The following is a 21,057-nucleotide window of genomic DNA, read 5'->3' as shown; positions in this document are numbered from 1 at the left end:
TCTGTCTCTCTCTATATATGTCTCTCTCTGTCTCTCTCTCATGTCCCTGAGGAGTTTCTTGATCAGAGAGCTGAATCAATAGCAGCCGGCCAGCCGCCTCGCCATTCCACGCTTTACCAACCATATGATCCCTTAATACGCACAGGGTTAGTGGCGCACACACACACACACAGTGTTAGTGGCGCACACACACACAGGGTTAGTGGCGCACACACACACAGGGTTAGTGGCACACACACACACACACAGGGTTAGTGGCGCACACACACACAGGGTTAGTGGCGCACACACACACACACACACACACACACACAGGGTTAGTGGCGCACACACACACAGGGTTAGTGGCACACACACACAAGTGGCAAAATACTGTCTCAGGTTTTCCTGCTCCTGTCTGATGGGATGACTGGTACAGATCCCACTCATCTCCACTGTGTCTGTTTATCTATTGGTGCGTTGGACAGTGACATGGAATCCCAGGGCTGGGGGAGGGTGCGTCTGCGTGTATGCCCTGTGGAACAGCTCTGGGCAGGGATGCCTATGTTTGTGTGTGTGTGTGTGTGTGTTAGGGTAGAAACGGCAAGTCTTCGACAGCATTTATTCCCCATGTGGAGACCACAGAGGCAGTGTGTGTCACACAGGATAGAAAACCCATCTGACCTATTTACAACTTACCTCCATCGTGTGTGTTGTGTGTGTGTGTATGTTGTGTGTGTTTCTTAGGGACTGTCCCCTATCACAGACAGCGAGAAATAACAAGAAAGGAAGAGGAAACCTGACTCAATCATATTCAGACCATTTAATAATCTCAGCTAAAGAGTAAAACAATTATACAAAAATGTACATTGGAGTCTACCTGAATACCTGACTACAAATAGCTTTAGGATAGGGTCTTCTTGAATACTCGACTACAAATACATTTAGGATAGGGTCTTCCTGAATACTCGACTACAAATACATTTAGGATAGTGTCTTCTTGAATACTCGACTACAAATACATTTAGGATCTTCCTGAATACTCAACTACAAATACCTTTAGGATAGGGCCTTCTTGAATACTCGACTACAAATACCTTTAGGATAGGGTCTTCTTGAATACTCGAATACAAATACATTTAGGATCTTCCTGAATACTCAACTACAAATACCCTTAGGATAGGGTCTTCTTGAATACTCGACTACAAATACCTTTAGGATAGGGTCTTCTTGAATACTCGACTACAAATACCTTTAGGATAGGCTCTTCTTGAATACTCGACTACAAATACCTTTAGGATAGGGTCTTCTTGAATACTCGACTACAGATACATTTTGGTATAGAGTCTTCCTGAATACCTGACAACAAATAACTTTAGGTATAGTCTTCCTGAATTCTCGACTACAAATACCTTTAGGTATAGAGTCTTCCTGAATACTCGACTACAAATACCTTTAGGTATAGAGTCTTCCTGAATACTTGACAATAAATACCTTTAGGTATAGAGTCTTCCTGAATACCTGACAACAAATAACTTTAGGTATAAAGTCTTCCTGAATACCTGACAACAAATAACTTTAGGTATAGTCTTCCTGAATACTCGACTACAAATACCTTTAGGTATAAAGTCTTCCTGAATACTCGACTCCAAATACCTTTAGATATAGTGTCTTCCTGAATACTCGACTACAAATACCTTTAGGTATAACGTCTTCCTGAATACTTGACTACAAATACCTTTAGCTATAGAGTTGGGTTCAACCAACCAAAAATAAACCTTGGCTCTCAGTCCTAATTTGTGACATGGGTCCCCATGGATACGCACACGCGTGTGTGTGCATGCACACGCACACAAACACGTGCACACACAATGAAAGAGGTCTATACAGACACACAGAGAGTTCTGAGCTCCACATGTTGACGGCCGTGTTTGGGTGTTGTAACGCTGTGGGAGCGTCGGTGTGTGTTCCATATTTAATCGCTCTGTTAAGTAGTTCTGGCATGGTGCCGTGTTGGGCCACAGTGTGTTGGGCCAGTGTGGGATGTGTGTGTAAGGCCGGTGCCGGGATTTGCCACAACCTCTGGGAGCTGGTGAAACTGGAGTCGGTTGACAGGATGAATTAACAGCATTCAGATGCTACACTAAGCACAAGGAACCAGCATTCAGGCTGGCAGAAACACACATCAGTGTCATCTTCAGCAGCAGCTACAAGAGGACTGCAGGATGGACATCTAGTGTGTACATGACAACTGTTTTCATATTTTGAATTATTGGCACGTGTGAGAATTCTGCCCCTGACGATAGATTGATCAATCGATTGTCAAGTGCAGAATTGTCACGTGCCAACAATTCAAAATATGAAAACACTGAAAAGTGAAACATGGGCATAGTTCAACCACACTCATGAGAAATGTAATTCATGATAAACAGGTTTGTAGCACCACTCTACACTATTACAGCCATGTTTGTCCTTTTCTAGCATGGTCATCTAGGGAATGCTGTCGTCAGAACTCCAGAACTGTAACTGAACAGAGAGGTCGGCACAGAGAAACAGCCAGTGTCACTTCATCTTGTTCGTATGTATCAAAAGCTCTAGTCAAATGCAGTCAGTTGCTAGTGGCAATTACAGGGAGGATGCAATGAGAGACAGAATAAACTGGCAAAAGTCCTCCAGACGAGTGAGAAGCTTGTTTATGAGAAGTTAATAGCAGGAATGTAATATGGGATGTTTGACTCTAAATAGACTCAATTGAACGTTGATTACATGTTGGTTCAACGTAATTTCATTGAAATGACGTGTAAACAATGTTGATTCAACCAGTGTGTGCCCGGTGGCAAGACTTCTACAGTAGTAGAGCTCTGTGAGGAGCGGAGAGACGGCTCCTTCTGTCTCCCTCCACAGTGACTGAGGTTCACACAGTAGTCTGGAGCGCCCCCTTCAGGCTGATAATGTCACTGCAGCAGGCAGAGCAAGACCTAGCCTAGCTGAGACTGAGAATAAAGAAGCAGAGACCGACTGGACACCTGGCTAACCAAGACCTATCTCTCTAACAAGAGAAGACAATCACCAGACTAGGTAGGACTTAGAGGAGGCTGGTGGGAGGAGCTATAGGAGGAAGGGTTCATTGTCATGGCTGGAATGGAATCAACGGAACGGTATCAAACACAAACATATGGTTTGTTTATTCCCATTGCAGCCATTACAATGAACCCGTCCTCCTATAGCTCCTCCCACCAGCCTCCTCTGGTAGGACTACATTCATATCACAAGTCCAATGTACCATCCGTCTTGCACACAACAAATAGTACTACGAGTGGTTTCAGCGATCCTAGTCGTAAGTGGTCTTTGTGTGAGGGAGTGAGCTGTCTTTTTTGTGTGAGTGCATAGTCTTGGCGTGCCTGGAGAGTTGAGTGGTCTTTGTTCTAGGAGTGAGTGGTCCTCACGGTCTTTCTGTTCAGTTAGAATTAGTGTCTAGAGCAAAGAGCAACAGATCTCACAGCTTTGAGTTGATAGACAGCATCCTATTCAGTGTGAATATATACCGTGTGTATGAAGCCACCACAGGAGGTTGGTGGAACTTAATTGGGGAGGGGCTCGTGGTAATGGCTAAAGCGGAATAGGTGGAATGTTATCAACTACAAAGAGGAGAGATAGGGAGAGGAAGCAAATAGAAGAGAGGAGATGACAGGAAGCAAAGAGAATTGAGGAGAGGATGACAGGAACCAAAGAGAAGAGAGGATGACAGGAACCAAAGAGAAGAGAGAGGAGAGGATGACAGGTACCAAAGAGAAGAGAGAGGAGAGGATGACAGGAACCAAAGAGAAGAGAGAGGAGAGGAGATGACAGGAACCAAAGAGAAGAGAGAGGAGAGGAGATGACAGGAAGCAAAGAGAAGAGAGGGGGAGATGACAGGAACCAAAGAGAAGAGAGAGGAGAGGATGACAGGAACCAAAGAGAAGAGAGAGGAGAGGATGACAGGAACCAAAGAGAAGAGAGAGGAGAGGATGACAGGAACCAAAGAGAAGAGAGAGGAGAGGATAACAGGAACCAAAGAGAAGAGAGAGAGGATTACAGGAACCAAAGAGAAGAGAGAGGAGAGGATAACAGGAACCAAAGAGAAGAGAGAGGAGAGGATGACAGGAAGCAAAGAGAAGATGACAGGAAGCAAAGAGAAGAGAGAGGAGAGGATGACAGGAACCAAAGAGAAGAGAGAGGAGAGGATAACAGGAACCAAAGAGAAGATGACAGGAAGCAAAGAGAAGATGACAGGAAGCAAAGAGAAGAGAGGATGACAGGAAGCAAAGAGAAGAGAGGATGACAGAAAGCAAAGAGAAGAGATGATGACAGGAAGCAATAAGAAGAGAGGATGACAGGAAGCAAAGACAAGAGAGGAGAGGATGACATGAACCAAAGAAAAGAGAGGATGACAGGAACCAAAGAGAAGAGAGGAGAGGATGACAGGAACCAAAGAGAAGAGAGAGGAGAGGATAACAGGAACCAAAGAGAAGAGAGAGGAGAGGATGACAGGAAGCAAAGAGAAGATGACAGGAAGCAAAGAGAAGATGACAGGGACCAAAGAGAAGAGAGAGGAGAGGATGACAGGAAACAAAGAGAAGAGAGAGGAGAGGATAACAGGAACCAAAGAGAAGAGAGAGGAGAGGATAACAGGAACCAAAGAGAAGAGAGAGGAGAGGATAACAGGAACCAAAGAGAAGAGAGAGGAGAGGATGACAGGAAGCAAAGAGAAGATGACAGGAAGCAAAGAGAAGATGACAGGAACCAAAGAGAAGAGAGAGGAGAGGATGACAGGAACCAAAGAGAAGAGAGAGGAGAGGATAACAGGAACCAAAGAGAAGAGAGAGGAGAGGATGACAGGAAGCAAAGAGAAGATGACAGGAAGCAAAGAGAAGATGACAGGAAGCAAAGAGAAGAGAGGATGACAGGAAGCAAAGAGAAGAGAGGATGACAGAAAGCAAAGAGAAGAGAGAGGAGAGGATGACAGGAACCAAAGAGAAGAGAGAGGATGACAGGAAGCAAAGAGAAGATGACAGGAAGCAAAGAGAAGATGACAGGAAGCAAAGAGAAGATGACAGGAAGCAAAGAGAAGAGAGGATGACAGGAAGCAAAGAGAAGAGAGGATGACAGAAAGCAAAGAGAAGAGAGGATGACAGGAAGCAAAGACAAGAGAGGAGAGGATGACATGAACCAAAGAAAAGAGAGGATGACAGGAACCAAAGAGAAGAGAGGATGACAGGTACCAAAGAGAAGAGAGAGGAGAGGATGACAGGAACCAAAGAGAAGAGAGAGGAGAGGATGACAGGAACCAAAGAGAAGAGAGGATGACAGGAACCAAAGAGAGAGGAGAGGATGACAGGAATCGAAGAGAGGATGACAGGAACCAAAGAGAGAGGATGACAGGACCCAAAGAGAAGAGGATGACAGGACCAAAGAGAAGAGAGGAGAGGATGACAGGTACCAAAGAGAAGAGAGGATGGGAGAAGATCACAGTCACTTTATATTTCTCTCTCCTGTGTAGTCCTTTGCATATCATTTGGTAGAGCAAGGCACTTGCAAAGCCAGGATAGTGGGTTTGATAACCGGGATCCGTATGTAAAATAAACAAATTAAATGCACATCATCTTTGGAGAAAAACGTCTTCTAAATAGCATATTATGTTTATTCTCCTCTCCACAGGAGGCTGGTGAGGGGAGGATGGCTCATAATAATGACTGGAATTAAGTGAACTAAATGGTATCAAACACAAATGTGTGTCAATACCATTCCATCTATTAGTATGAGCCTGTCCTCCCAGAGAAAGAGAGGTACAGAGGAGGATGAAGGGTTCTTCACCACTGTAATAGTCAGTTGTAATGGACCGTAGAGCGCTTTGAATTTATCACATGATTTATGGTCAGCCATAGAAGTCATAGCCTATGGCTATTATATTGTTACTATACAGTGACCTACAGTATATCCTCTTTTCCTGTGTGAGATTCCTTTGCTCTCCCCTTAGGTTGATGCTATTCTAATGCGGTCGAGGAAAGGTTTCCCAACCTAGGTCCTGGGGCCCCCCTGGGGACATGTATTATTTAGTTTTTGCCCTAGCACTACACAGCAGATTCAAATAATCAAAGCTTGATGAGTTGGTTATTTGAGTCAGCTGTGTAGTGCCTGGGAAAAAACTAAAACGTTCACCCAGGAGGGACCAGGAGCGAGTTTGGGAAACCCTGGTGTAAGACAAACTGTCAAACTCCTCCTCAGGGACCCCCAGGCCTTTCCATAGCTAGCACACCGGAGTCAACTAATCATCCAGCCCTTGACTAACTGAATGAGGTGTGCTAGTTCAGGGCTACAACAAAATGGTGAAACGTCTGGGGGTCCCTGAGGAGTGGTTTGAAAAAGGCTGGTGCTCCCCTGAACATACCTGATACAGCCTGTACCTGGCAGGAAACCTACACACCTGTCACATACCGTGCCATGGGTAACGCTTGAATTAATAGCTCATTTGAATAGAAACCTAATATTAAAGATGTCTATAAAACCTAACCGTTCCCTTGGTACATACAGTATATGCACAACAGGTATACGGTGCCATGTAATTGTCTAGTACGGACATTTTGATTGATCCACCCTAAATTAGCTACACTTTGCCAAAGGCAGTGTACAGTACATGAGTTCTGGGACATGGTCTAATATAGTGCAATGGGAAACCCACATACAAAACACTAAAGACCATGACAGGCAGCAGACAAGGTATCCCGAGAGGCACTCAATGATCATGAATTTGCATGAAGCAGTTTTACAGACAGTGTAAATGCTAATATGGACATCCAACACACAACAAATTCTGTTTGAGTCCATTTATTGTACAATATCACAATAAAAATGTTGTCCAAATGATGTTACCAAAACATCTACAGGTTCCAATTCAGGCTGAAGAATCTAGATGCTTACTGAGGTCCTGATGAGGGGACTAGGTGCCCGATCCTTACTGGAGATGAATCACTCATCAACAGGACCTACAGCAGCCAGTAGGAGATGAGTCTCAGGATTCAGTCCTACATGATCTGTGCTCAGGGTCAACACACTGGTGGTCTGCAGTTCAGTTGGAGTTGGACACTAGACTGCTGCTCAGAGAACAGCAGACAGATCGGGGCTGTCCCGCCCGCCGGGCCAGGCGAGTCGTGTGGTTGGGGATTCAGGTTGGTTGTTTGGTCCAGGTCTGATGTGTTAAGAAGCTGCGCCGCAGGGTCAGGGATTGAGGGTGAAGGGTCATGGGGTGGGGTTTAGGAGCGGGTGTACTTCCCCCAGATGTGCAGCATGAAGACCGACGCGATGAACAGCAAACTCATCACCAGCACTGGTACCGGACCTCTGAGGAGAGAAACACACACACAGGTTACCACCCATACACTGAGGAGAGACACACACACAGGTTACCACCCATACACTGAGGAGAGAAGACACACACACAGGTTACCACCCATACACTGAGGAGAGAAGACACACACACACAGGTTACCACCCATACACTGAGGAGAGAAACACACACAGGTTACCACCCATACACTGAGGAGAGACACACACACAGGTTACCACCCATACACTGAGGAGAGACACACACACAGGTTACCACCCATACACTGAGGAGAGAAGACACACACACAGGTTACCACCCATACACTGAGGAGAGAAGACACACACACAGGTTACCACCCATACACTGAGGAGAGAAGACACACACAGGTTACCACCCATACACTGAGGAGAGAAGACACATACAGGTTACCACCCATACACTGAGGAGAGAAGACACACACACAGGTTACCACCCATACACTGAGGAGAGAAGACACACACAGGTTACCACCCATACACTGAGGAGAGAAGACACACACACAGGTTACCACCCATACACTGAGGAGAGAAGACACACACACACAGGTTACCACCCATACACTGAGGAGAGAAGACACACACACAGGTTACCACCCATACACTGAAGAGAGAAGACACACACACAGGTTACCACCCATACACTGAGGAGAGAAGACACACACAGGTTACCACCCATACACTGAGGGGAGAAGACACACACAGGTTACCACCCATACACTGAGGAGAGAAGACACACACAGGTTACCACCCATACACTGAGGAGAGAAGACACACACAGGTTACCACCCATACTCTGAGGAGAGAAGACACACACAGGTTACCACCCATACTCTGAGGAGAGACGACACACACACAGGTTACCACCCATACACTGAGGAGAGAAGACACACACCGGTTACCACCCATACACTGAGGGGAGAAGACACACACAGGTTACCACCCATACACTGAGGAGAGAAGACACACACAGGTTACCACCCATACACTGAGGAGAGAAGACACACACAGGTTACCACCCATACACTGAGGGGAGAAGACACACACACACACAGGTTACCACCCATACACTGAGGAGAGAAGACACACACAGGTTACCACCCATACACTGAGGAGAGAAGACACACACAGGTTACCACCCATACTCTGAGGAGAGAAGACACACACAGGTTACCACCCATACTCTGAGGAGAGACGACACACACACAGGTTACCACCCATACACTGAGGAGAGAAGACACACACAGGTTACCACCCATACACTGAGGGGAGAAGACACACACAGGTTACCACCCATACACTGAGGAGAGAAGACACACACAGGTTACCACCCATACACTGAGGAGAGAAGACACACACAGGTTACCACCCATACACTGAGGAGAGACGACACACACAGGTTACCACCCATACACTGAGGAGAGAAGACACACACAGGTTACCACCCATACACTGAGGAGAGAAGACACACACAGGTTACCACCCATACACTGAGGAGAGACGACAGAAAACAGTGGCACAATCCCAAACTGGCCCAATCCCCTACAGCAGTGCTATTCAACTCACCCTACGAGGTACAGAGTCTGCTGCTTCTGTTCTACCTGATCATTAATTACACACACCTGGTGTCCCAGGTCTAAAGTCAGTCCCTGATTAGAGGGGAACAACTAAATAAATGCAGTGGAACTGGCTTCCAGGTCCAGAGTTGTGTTTGAGGGCCCTCCAGTATGCACTTGTGGAGCGATACACTACATGACCAAAAGTATATGGACACCTTTTCGGCAAACATCTCATTCCAATATCATGAAAATTAAGAGTTGGTCACTTCCTTTGATGCTATAACAGCCTCCACTCTTCTGGGAAGGCTTTCCACCAGATGTTGGAGTATTACTGCGGGAACTTGCTTCAATTCAGGTCAGGCAATGCTGTTGGTCGACTAGACCTGGCTCGCAATAGGCGTTCCAATTCATCCCAATGAAGTTTGATGGGGTTGAGGTCAGGGCTCTGTGCAAGCCAGTCAAGTTCTTCCACACTGGTCTTGACAAATCATTTTGTATCTACCTCGCTTTGTGCATGGGGTTATGGTCATGCTGAAACAGGAAAGTGCCTTCCTCAAACTGTTGCCACAAAGTTGGAAGCACAGAATCGTCTAGAACGTCATTGTATGCGGTAGCGTTAAGACTTCCCTTCTCTGGAACCAAGGGACCTAACCCAAACCATGAAAAACAGCCTGAGACCATTATTCCTCCTCCACCACCAAACTTTACAGTTGGAACCATGCATTCGGGCAGGTAGCATTCTCCTGGAATCCGCCAAACCCAGATTTCGTCCGTTGGACTGCCAGATGGTGAAGCGTGATTCATCACTCCAGAGAAGGCGTTTCCACTGCTCCAGTCCAATGGTGGTGAGTTTCACACCACTCCAGCCGACACTTGGCATAGCGTATGGTGATCTTAGGCTTGTGTGAGGCTACTCGGCCATGGAAACCCATTTCATGACGCTCTCGAAAAACAGTTATTGTGCTGACGTTGCTTCCAAAGGAAGTTTGGAACTCGGTAGTGAGTGTTGCAAGCGGTTGAGCACTTGGCTGTCCCGTTCTGTGAGCTTATGTGGCCTACCACTTCGCGGCTGAGCCGTTGTTGCTCCTAGACGTTTCCACTTCATAATAACAGCACTTACAGTTGACCGGGGCAGCTCTAGCAGGGCAGAAATTTGACGAACTGACTTGTTGAAAAGGTGGCATCCTATGACGGTGCCACGTTGAAAGTTACTGAGCTCTTCAGTAAGGCCGTTCTACTGCCAATGTTTGTCTATGATAGCATGGCTGTGTGCTGGACAAATCCCCTAATTTGAAGGGGTGTCCACATACTTTTGTATATATAGTGAGAGAGGAGGAGAGAGAGAAGTAGCCTGGGGCTTAGCGTTGTACAGGGTTTCCATTAGGAAAATGTGGCTCCGGACATTTGACCGAAAGCATTTGCAATTTACTGGACCCATATGCATTTGGTGAGTAGCTGGATTAGGGCGTCCAACCACGGTGCTCAGAATGACTGGAATCACATTTCAAATATGGTCATTCATATTAACAGAACACGCAACAACGTGCGGTCCTCCTTACCAAATGTTTATGTGCACTTTGAAGATGTTAGAATAACTGTCCACAGTGACTTTCCTCAGACAACAAGATGAGTAACGAACAGCAACATCACTAGCCTGTCAATCTATTAGTGTACCCATTCTATTGGTCAGTTTGTGGAGAAACACACTCTTCCAGACAGACTCTTCCAGACAGTTGTGTAAAGATAAATCCATGTTCATACAACCAGTAGACATAGGCTACAGCACAGCAATGTGCACAAGGCAGCAGGCTACGCACAAATGTTCATTCCAGAATTCAATTAGCATGAGAACACCATTGTCAAATGCAAGCGGTTTCATGTGACAGATGAAAATATCCGGTAGAAATGTAGAAAGAGGGGAGATGTAATATGTAACAACTACATGGGTTGATAATATGACTAGGATTGTGCCTTTGGCTACTGGACAATGAAAGAAAGTTGATATAAAGGAATTGCCTCCACAGATTTGGTCTGATTTTGACTAGGCTACTTTGAAGCAAGGTAAAACATGCCTCATATGTATTAAAACGTTCAGGTTTCAAACAATGAAGTAAATGTTTTCAAAATGCAGCCTGCCTCCAGCTCATTGCAAAGTGGTGTGTGAGGTGCTGATGAGGCCTTCGCAAAGTGGTGTGTGAGGTGCTGATGAGGCCTTCGCAAAGTGGTGTGTGAGGTGCTGATGAGGCCTTCGCAAAGTGGTGTGTGAGGTGCTGATGAGGCCTTCGCAAAGTGGTGTGTGAGGTGCTGATGAGGCCTTCGCAAAGTGGTGTGTGAGGTGCTGATGAGGCCTTCGCAAAGTGGTGTGTGAGGTGCTGATGAGGCCTTCGCAAAGTGGTGTGTGAGGTGCTGATGAGGCCTTCGCAAAGTGGTGTGTGAGGTGCTGATGAGGCCTTCGCAAAGTGGTGTGTGAGGTGCTGATGAGGCCTTCGCAAAGTGGTGTGTGAGGTGCTGATGAGGCCTTCGCAAAGTGGTGTGTGAGGTGCTGATGAGGCCTTCGCAAAGTGGTGTGTGAGGTGCTGATGAGGCCTTCGCAAAGTGGTGTGTGAGGTGCTGATGAGGCCTTCGCAAAGTGGTGTGTGAGGTGCTGATGAGGCCTTCGCAAAGTGGTGTGTGAGGTGCTGATGAGGCCTTCGCAAAGTGGTGTGTGAGGTGCTGATGAGGCCTTCGCAAAGTGGTGTGTGAGGTGCTGATGAGGCCTTCGCAAAGTGGTGTGTGAGGTGCTGATGAGGCCTTCCGTTGCCTCGCATGCTGTTCCAGATGCTGCAGCCACAGCTCTCACTGACACATTTTACACTCAAAGACCGTCAGTACACTGTAAGCCCGTACGCGTGATAAAGACCGTCAGTATACTGTAAGCCCGTACGCGTGATAAAGACCGTCAGTATACTGTAAGCCCGTACGCGTGATAAAGACCGTCAGTATACTGTAAGACCGTACGCGTGATAAAGGCCGTCAGTATACTGTAAGCCCGTACGCGTGATAAAGGCCGTCAGTATACTGTAAGCCCGTACGCGTGATAAAGGCCGTCAGTATACTGTAAGCCCGTACGCGTGATAAAGACCGTCAGTATACTGTAGCCCGTACGCGTGATAAAGACCGTCAGTATACTGTAAGCCCGTACGCGTGATATAAGACCGTCAGTATACTGTAAGCCCGTACGCGTGATAAAGAGCCGTCAGTATACTGTAAGCCCGTACGCGTGATAAAGGCCGTCAGTATACTGTAAGCCCGTACGCGTGATAAAGGCCGTCAGTATACTGTAAGCCCGTACGCGTGATAAAGCCCGTCAGTATACTGTAAGCCCGTACGCGTGATAAAGCCCGTCAGTATACTGTAAGCCCGTACGCGTGATAAAGGCCGTCAGTATACTGTAAGCCCGTACGCGTGATAAAGGCCGTCAGTATACTGTAAGCCCGTACGCGTGATAAAGGCCGTCAGTATACTGTAAGCCCGTACGCGTGATAAAGACCGTCAGTATACTGTAAGCCCGTACGCGTGATAAAGACCGTCAGTATAATGTAAGCCCGTACGCGTGATAAAGGCCGTCAGTATACTGTAAGCCCGTACGCGTGATAAAGGCCGTCAGTATACTGTAAGCCCGTACGCGTGACAAAGGCCGTCAGTATACTGTAAGCCCGTACGCGTGATAAAGGCCGTCAGTATACTGTAAGCCCGTACGCGTGATAAAGGCCGTCAGTATACTGTAAGCCCGTACGCGTGATAAAGGCCGTCAGTATACTGTAAGCCCGTACGCGTGATAAAGACCGTCAGTATACTGTAAGCCCGTACGCGTGATAAAGACCGTCAGTATACTGTAAGCCCGTACGCGTGATAAAGACCGTCAGTATACTGTAAGCCCGTACGCGTGATAAAGGCCGTCAGTATACTGTAAGCCCGTACGCGTGATAAAGGCCGTCAGTATACTGTAAGCCCGTACGCGTGATAAAGGCCGTCAGTATACTGTAAGCCCGTACGCGTGATAAAGGCCGTCAGTATACTGTAAGCCCGTACGCGTGATAAAGGCCGTCAGTATACTGTAAGCCCGTACGCGTGATAAAGGCCGTCAGTATACTGTAAGCCCGTACGCGTGATAAAGGCCGTCAGTATACTGTAAGCCCGTACGCGTGATAAAGGCCGTCAGTATACTGTAAGCCCGTACGCGTGATAAAGGCCGTCAGTATACTGTAAGCCCGTACGCGTGATAAAGGCCGTCAGTATACTGTAAGCCCGTACGCGTGATAAAGGCCGTCAGTATACTGTAAGCCCGTACGCGTGATAAAGGCCGTCAGTATACTGTAAGCCCGTACGCGTGATAAAGGCCGTCAGTATACTGTAAGCCCGTACGCGTGATAAAGGCCGTCAGTATACTGTAAGCCCGTACGCGTGATAAAGGCCGTCAGTATACTGTAAGCCCGTACGCGTGATAAAGGCCGTCAGTATACTGTAAGCCCGTACGCGTGATAAAGGCCGTCAGTATACTGTAAGCCCGTACGCGTGATAAAGGCCGTCAGTATACTGTAAGCCCGTACGCGTGATAAAGGCCGTCAGTATACTGTAAGCCCGTACGCGTGATAAAGGCCGTCAGTATACTGTAAGCCCGTACGCGTGATAAAGGCCGTCAGTATACTGTAAGCCCGTACGCGTGATAAAGGCCGTCAGTATACTGTAAGCCCGTACGCGTGATAAAGGCCGTCAGTATACTGTAAGCCCGTACGCGTGATAAAGGCCGTCAGTATACTGTAAGCCCGTACGCGTGATAAAGGCCGTCAGTATACTGTAAGCCCGTACGCGTGATAAAGGCCGTCAGTATACTGTAAGCCCGTACGCGTGATAAAGGCCGTCAGTATACTGTAAGCCCGTACGCGTGATAAAGGCCGTCAGTATACTGTAAGCCCGTACGCGTGATAAAGACCGTCAGTATACTGTAAGCCCGTACGCGTGATAAAGGCCGTCAGTATACTGTAAGCCCGTACGCGTGATAAAGGCCGTCAGTATACTGTAAGCCCGTACGCGTGATAAAGGCCGTCAGTATACTGTAAGCCCGTACGCGTGATAAAGGCCGTCAGTATACTGTAAGCCCGTACGCGTGACAAAGGCCGTCAGTATACTGTAAGCCCGTACGCGTGACAAAGGCCGTCAGTATACTGTAAGCCCGTACGCGTGACAAAGACCGTCAGTATACTGTAAGCCCGTACGCGTGACAAAGGCCGTCAGTATACTGTAAGCCCGTACGCGTGACAAAGGCCGTCAGTATACTGTAAGCCCGTACGCGTGACAAAGGCCGTCAGTATACTGTAAGCCCGTACGCGTGACAAAGGCCGTCAGTATACTGTAAGCCCGTACGCGTGACAAAGGCCGTCAGTATACTGTAAGCCCGTACGCGTGACAAAGGCCGTCAGTATACTGTAAGCCCGTACGCGTGACAAAGGCCGTCAGTATACTGTAAGCCCGTACGCGTGACAAAGGCCGTCAGTATACTGTAAGCCCGTACGCGTGACAAAGGCCGTCAGTATACTGTAAGCCCGTACGCGTGACAAAGGCCGTCAGTATACTGTAAGCCCGTACGCGTGACAAAGGCCGTCAGTATACTGTAAGCCCGTACGCGTGACAAAGGCCGTCAGTATACTGTAAGCCCGTACGCGTGACAAAGGCCGTCAGTATACTGTAAGCCCGTACGCGTGACAAAGGCCGTCAGTATACTGTAAGCCCGTACGCGTGACAAAGGCCGTCAGTATACTGTAAGCCCGTACGCGTGACAAAGGCCGTCAGTATACTGTAAGCCCGTACGCGTGACAAAGGCCGTCAGTATACTGTAAGCCCGTACGCGTGACAAAGGCCGTCAGTATACTGTAAGCCCGTACGCGTGACAAAGGCCGTCAGTATACTGTAAGCCCGTACGCGTGACAAAGGCCGTCAGTATACTGTAAGCCCGTACGCGTGACAAAGGCCGTCAGTATACTGTAAGCCCGTACGCGTGACAAAGGCCGTCAGTATACTGTAAGCCCGTACGCGTGACAAAGGCCGTCAGTATACTGTAAGCCCGTACGCGTGATAAAGACCGTCAGTATACTGTAAGCCCGTACGCGTGATAAAGACCGTCAGTATACTGTAAGCCCGTACGCGTGATAAAGGCCGTCAGTATACTGTAAGCCCGTACGCGTGATAAAGCCCGTCAGTATACTGTAAGCCCGTACGCGTGACAAAGACCGTCAGTATACTGTAAGCCCGTACGCGTGACAAAGGCCGTCAGTATACTGTAAGCCCGTACGCGTGACAAAGGCCGTCAGTATACTGTAAGCCCGTACGCGTGACAAAGGCCGTCAGTATACTGTAAGCCCGTACGCGTGACAAAGGACGTCAGTATACTGTAAGCCCGTACGCGTGATAAAGGCCGTCAGTATACTGTAAGCCCGTACGCGTGATAAAGGCCGTCAGTATACTGTAAGCCCGTACGCGTGATAAAGGCCGTCAGTATACTGTAAGCCCGTACGCGTGATAAAGGACGTCAGTATACTGTAAGCCCGTACGCGTGATAAAGGCCGTCAGTATACTGTAAGCCCGTACGCGTGATAAAGGCCGTCAGTATACTGTAAGCCCGTACGCGTGATAAAGGCCGTCAGTATACTGTAAGCCCGTACGCGTGATAAAGGACGTCAGTATACTGTAAGCCCGTACGCGTGATAAAGGCCGTCAGTATACTGTAAGCCCGTACGCGTGATAAAGGCCGTCAGTATACTGTAAGCCCGTACGCGTGATAAAGGCCGTCAGTATACTGTAAGCCCGTACGCGTGATAAAGGCCGTCAGTATACTGTAAGCCCGTACGCGTGATAAAGACCGTCAGTATACTGTAAGCCCGTACGCGTGATAAAGACAATGAATACACTGTACACGTGCCAATTTTATTCCACTAAATTATGCAAATTAACCTATAGACTGATAAGAAGCCTATCAATAAATAGGCTAAAAAGCATTATTTCGTAATGGGATTTTTTCTTCTCCTGGACAATTGCAGGTGCCAATTTTATTTATCGACTTAAAGTAGCCAAAGGTCAGCTATTACCAGCTAACAGAAACCCTGGTGTTGTAGTAGTAGTTTGACTGTCGTCTGCCTGTCAGACAGGTGGTTTATATGGAGCTCCTTAGAGCTCCAACCAGCCTTATAAACTGGGTGGTTCGAGCCCTGAAGGCTGATTGGCTGACAGCCGTGGTGTATCAGAACGTATACCACAGGTATGACAAAACATTTATTTTTACTGCTTTAATTACATTGGTAACCAGTTTATAATAACAATAAGGCACCTCAGGGTGTGTGATATATGGGCAATATATCATGGCTACGGGCTGGGTCCAGGCACTCCGCGTTGCGTCGTGGTTAAGAACAGCCCTTAGCCGCGGCATATTGGCCATGATCCACACCCCCTCGTGGCTTATTGCTTAATTACCACCATTGAACTGGGACCAGTGTTTCTCCTAGCATTACTGAGGTGGGGCAGGCCTCCCATAACTGTCCAGCTTTCATGGTCAAATTGCTTTCATTGGAAATCTCCATTCTGGCAGATGTGGGTGCCTCTGCACCCCATCTAGATCAATTCTAGGGGAAACCTTGCCTGGGAGACAGTAGAGATGTGGTCCTATTGTGTTTCTGCATTCATTGATGAGGATTTGATGAGAAGAGGTGCGCCATCCCTGAAGTGGAAGGGTGGGGGGAGAGTGTTACCATACCAACCCCACCCCCCTCCTCTCTGAAGGCTGTAATTGACTTGACCTTTCTGAGTAGATCTTAATGAAGCTCTGAGACCAGCGTTCAACACACACACGCTCCATACACACCACCCTACAACCGTCTGTCCTGGACTACAGGAGCAACACCCTCAGTAACTACAGCTGGACAACTGGAACTGTGTGGAGTAGAAGACATCTCTAACCGTTGTCAGTAGTGGTCTCAGTCTAGAACTGTGTGGAGTAGAGGAGACCTCTAACCGTTGTCAGTAGTGGTCTCAGTCTAGAACTGTGTGGAGTAGAGGAGACCTCTAACCGTTGTCAGTAGTGGTCTCAGTCTAGAACTGTGTGGAGTAGAGGAGACCTCTAACCGTTGTCAGTAGTGGTCTCAGTCTAGAACTGTGTGGAGTAGAGGAGACCTCTAACCGTTGTCAGTAGTGGTCTCAGTCTAGAACTGTGTGGAGTAGAGGAGACCTCTAACCGTTGTCAGTAGTGGTCTCAGTCTAGAACTATGTGGAGTAGAGGACATCTCTAACCGTTGTCAGTAGTGGTCTCAGTCTAGAACTGTGTGGAGTAGAGGAGACCTCTAACCGTTGTCAGTAGTGGTCTCAGTCTAGAACTATGTGGAGTAGAGGAGACCTCTAACCGTTGTCAGTAGTGGTCTCAGTCTAGAACTGTGTGGAGTAGAGGAGACCTCTAACCGTTGTCAGTAGTGGTCTCAGTCTAGAACTGTGTGGAGTAGAGGACATCTCTAACCGTTGTCAGTAGTGGTCTCAGTCTAGAACTGTGTGGAGTAGAGGAGACCTCTAACCGTTGTCAGTAGTGGTCTCAGTCTAGAACTGTGTGGAGTAGAGGAGACCTCTAACCGTTGTCAGTAGTGGTCTCAGTCTAGAACTGTGTGGAGTAGAGGACATCTCTAACCGTTGTCAGTAGTGGTCTCAGTCTAGAACTGTGTGGAGTAGAGGAGACCTTTAACCGTTGTCAGCAGTGGTCTCAGTCTAGAACTGTGTGGAGTAGAGGAGACCTCTAACCGTTGTCAGTAGTGGTCTCAGTCTAGAACTGTGTGGAGTAGATTACATCTCTAACCGTTGTCAGTAGTGGTCTCAGTCTAGAACTGTGTGGAGTAGATTACATCTCTAACCGTTGTCAGTAGTGGTCTCAGTCTAGAACTGTGTGGAGTAGAGGACATCTCTAACCGTTGTCAGTAGTGGTCTCAGTCTAGAACTGTGTGGAGTAGATTACATCTCTAACCGTTGTCAGTAGTGGTCTCAGTCTAGAACTGTGTGGAGTAGATTACATCTCTAACCGTTGTCAGTAGTGGTCTCAGTCTAGAACTGTGTGGAGTAGATTACATCTCTAACCGTTGTCAGTAGTGGTCTCAGTCCAGAACTGTGTGGAGTAGAGGACATCTCTAACCGTTGTCAGTAGTGGTCTCAGTCTAGAACTGTGTGGAGTAGAGGAGACCTCTAACCGTTGTCAGTAGTGGTCTCAGTCTAGAACTGTGTGGAGTAGAGGAGACCTCTAACCGTTGTCAGTAGTGGTCTCAGTCTAGAACTGTGTGGAGTAGAGGAGACCTCTAACCGTTGTCAGTAGTGGTCTCAGTCCAGAACTGTGTGGAGTAGAGGAGACCTCTAACCGTTGTCAGTAGTGGTCTCAGTCTAGAACTGTGTGGAGTAGAGGACATCTCTAACCGTTGTCAGTAGTGGTCTCAGTCTAGAACTGTGTGGAGTAGAGGAGACCTCTAACCGTTGTCAGTAGTGGTCTCAGTCTAGAACTGTGTGGAGTAGAGGAGACCTCTAACCGTTGTCAGTAGTGGTCTCAGTCTAGAACTGTGTGGAGTAGAGGAGACCTCTAACCGTTGTCAGTAGTGGTCTCAGTCTAGAACTGTGTGGAGTAGAGGAGACCTCTAACCGTTGTCAGTAGTGGTCTCAGTCTAGAACTGTGTGGAGTAGAGGAGACCTCTAACCGTTGTCAGTAGTGGTCTCAGTCTAGAACTGTGTGGAGTAGAGGACATCTCTAACCGTTGTCAGTAGTGGTCTCAGTCTAGAACTGTGTGGAGTAGAGGAGACCTCTAACCGTTGTCAGTAGTGGTCTCAGTCTAGAACTGTGTGGAGTAGAGGAGACCTCTAACCGTTGTCAGTAGTGGTCTCAGTCTAGAACTGTGTGGAGTAGATTACATCTCTAACCGTTGTCAGTAGTGGTCTCAGTCTAGAACTGTGTGGAGTAGAAGACATCTCTAACCGTTGTCAGTAGTGGTCTCAGTCTAGAACTGTGTGGAGTAGAGGAGACCTCTAACCGTTGTCAGTAGTGGTCTCAGTCTAGAACTGTGTGGAGTAGATTACATCTCTAACCGTTGTCAGTAGTGGTCTCAGTCTAGAACTGTGTGGAGTAGAGGAGACCTCTAACCGTTGTCAGTAGTGGTCTCAGTCTAGAACTGTGTGGAGTAGATTACATCTCTAACCGTTGTCAGTAGTGGTCTCAGTCTAGAACTGTGTGGAGTAGAGGACATCTCTAACCGTTGTCAGTAGTGGTCTCAGTCCAGAACTGTGTGGAGTAGAGGAGACCTCTAACCGTTGTCAGTAGTGGTCTCAGTCTAGAACTGTGTGGAGTAGAGGACATCTCTAACCGTTGTCAGTAGTGGTCTCAGTCCAGAACTGTGTGGAGTAGAGGAGACCTCTAACCGTTGTCAGTAGTGGTCTCAGTCTAGAACTGTGTGGAGTAGAGGAGACCTCTAACCGTTGTCAGTAGTGGTCTCAGTCTAGAACTGTGTGGAGTAGAGGAGACCTCTAACCGTTGTCAGTAGTGGTCTCAGTCTAGAACTGTGTGGAGTAGAGGAGACCTCTAACCGTTGTCAGTAGTGGTCTCAGTCTAGAACTGTGTGGAGTAGAGGAGACCTCTAACCGTTGTCAGTAGTGGTCTCAGTCCAGAACTGTGTGGAGTAGTGGAGACCTCTAACCGTTGTCAGTAGTGGTCTCAGTCTAGAACTGTGTGGAGTAGAGGAGACCTCTAACCGTTGTCAGTAGTGGTCTCAGTCTAGAACTGTGTGGAGTAGAGGAGACCTCTAACCGTTGTCAGTAGTGGTCTCAGTCCAGAACTGTGTGGAGTAGTGGAGACCTCTAACCGTTGTCAGTAGTGGTCTCAGTCTAGAACTGTGTGGAGTAGAGGAGACCTCTAACCGTTGTCAGTAGTGGTCTCAGTCTAGAACTGTGTGGAGTAGAGGAGACCTCTAACCGTTGTCAGTAGTGGTCTCAGTCTAGAACTGTGTGGAGTAGAGGAGACCTCTAACCGTTGTCAGTAGTGGTCTCAGTCTAGAACTGTGTGGAGTAGAGGAGACCTCTAACCGTTGTCAGTAGTGGTCTCAGTCTAGAACTGTGTGGAGTAGAGGACATCTCTAACCGTTGTCAGTAGTGGTCTCAGTCTAGAACTGTGTGGAGTAGAGGAGACCTCTAACCGTTGTCAGTAGTGGTCTCAGTCTAGAACTGTGTGGAGTAGAGGAGACCTCTAACCGTTGTCAGTAGTGGTCTCAGTCTAGAACTGTGTGGAGTAGAGGAGACCTCTAACCGTTGTCAGTAGTGGTCTCAGTCTAGAACTGTGTGGAGTAGAGGACATCTCTAACCGTTGTCAGTAGTGGTCTCAGTCTAGAACTGTGTGGAGTAGAGGACATCTCTAACCGTTGTCAGTAGTGGTCTCAGTCTAGAACTGTGTGGAGTAGAGGAGACCTCTAACTGTTGTCAGTAGTGGTCTCAGTCTAGAACTGTGTGGAGTAGAGGAGACCTCTAACCGTTGTCAGTAGTGGTCTCAGTCTAGAACTGTGTGGAGTAGAGGAGACCTCTAACCGTTGTCAGTAGTGGTCTCAGTCTAGAACTGTGTGGAGTAGAGGAGACCTCTAACCGTTGTCAGTAGTGGTCTCAGTCTAGAACTGTGTGGAGTAGAGGAGACCTCTAACCGTTGTCAGTAGTGGTCTCAGTCTAGAACTGTGTGGATTAGAGGAGACCTCTAACCGTTGTCAGTAGTGGTCTCAGTCTAGAACTGTGTGGAGTAGAGGAGACCTCTAACCGTTGTCAGTAGTGGTCTCAGTCTAGAACTGTGTGGAGTAGATGACATCTCTAACCGTTGTCAGTAGTGGTCTCAGTCTAGAACTGTGTGGAGTAGAGGAGACCTCTAACCGTTGTCAGTAGTGGTCTCAGTCTAGAACTGTGTGGAGTAGATGACATCTCTAACCGTTGTCAGTAGTGGTCTCAGTCCAGAACTGTGTGGAGTAGAGGAGACCTCTAACCGTTGTCAGTAGTGGTCTCAGTCTAGAACTGTGTGGAGTAGAGGACATCTCTAACCGTTGTCAGT

The 21,057-nt window shown here is 47.7% G+C and overlaps 2 protein-coding genes across 2 annotated transcripts in view; one reads left to right on the top strand and one right to left on the bottom strand.

Moving 5' to 3' along the window:
* Positions 1-4,436: 4,436 nt before the first annotated feature.
* LOC139572549 (nucleolar protein 58-like) lies at positions 4,437-4,922 on the top strand. The gene has a single exon (XM_071395261.1). The coding sequence runs from the start codon at positions 4,437-4,439 to the stop codon at positions 4,920-4,922; it is 486 nt and encodes a 161-aa protein (XP_071251362.1).
* A 1,905-nt stretch (positions 4,923-6,827) lies between these two features.
* sec61b (SEC61 translocon subunit beta) overlaps positions 6,828-21,057 on the bottom strand; it is a 32,873-nt gene continuing 18,643 nt past the window's right edge. Inside the window, exon 4 of the mRNA XM_071396329.1 lies at positions 6,828-7,356. Coding sequence (XP_071252430.1) covers positions 7,269-7,356 — 88 coding nt within the window. The 3' untranslated portion in view covers positions 6,828-7,268. The remainder of the gene's footprint in view (positions 7,357-21,057) is intronic.

The sequence above is a fragment of the Salvelinus alpinus genome, chromosome 4 (genome assembly GCF_045679555.1).
Source record: "Salvelinus alpinus chromosome 4, SLU_Salpinus.1, whole genome shotgun sequence".
Lineage (NCBI taxonomy): Eukaryota > Metazoa > Chordata > Actinopteri > Salmoniformes > Salmonidae > Salvelinus > Salvelinus alpinus.
This window is presented reverse-complemented; position numbering and strand designations above follow the sequence as displayed.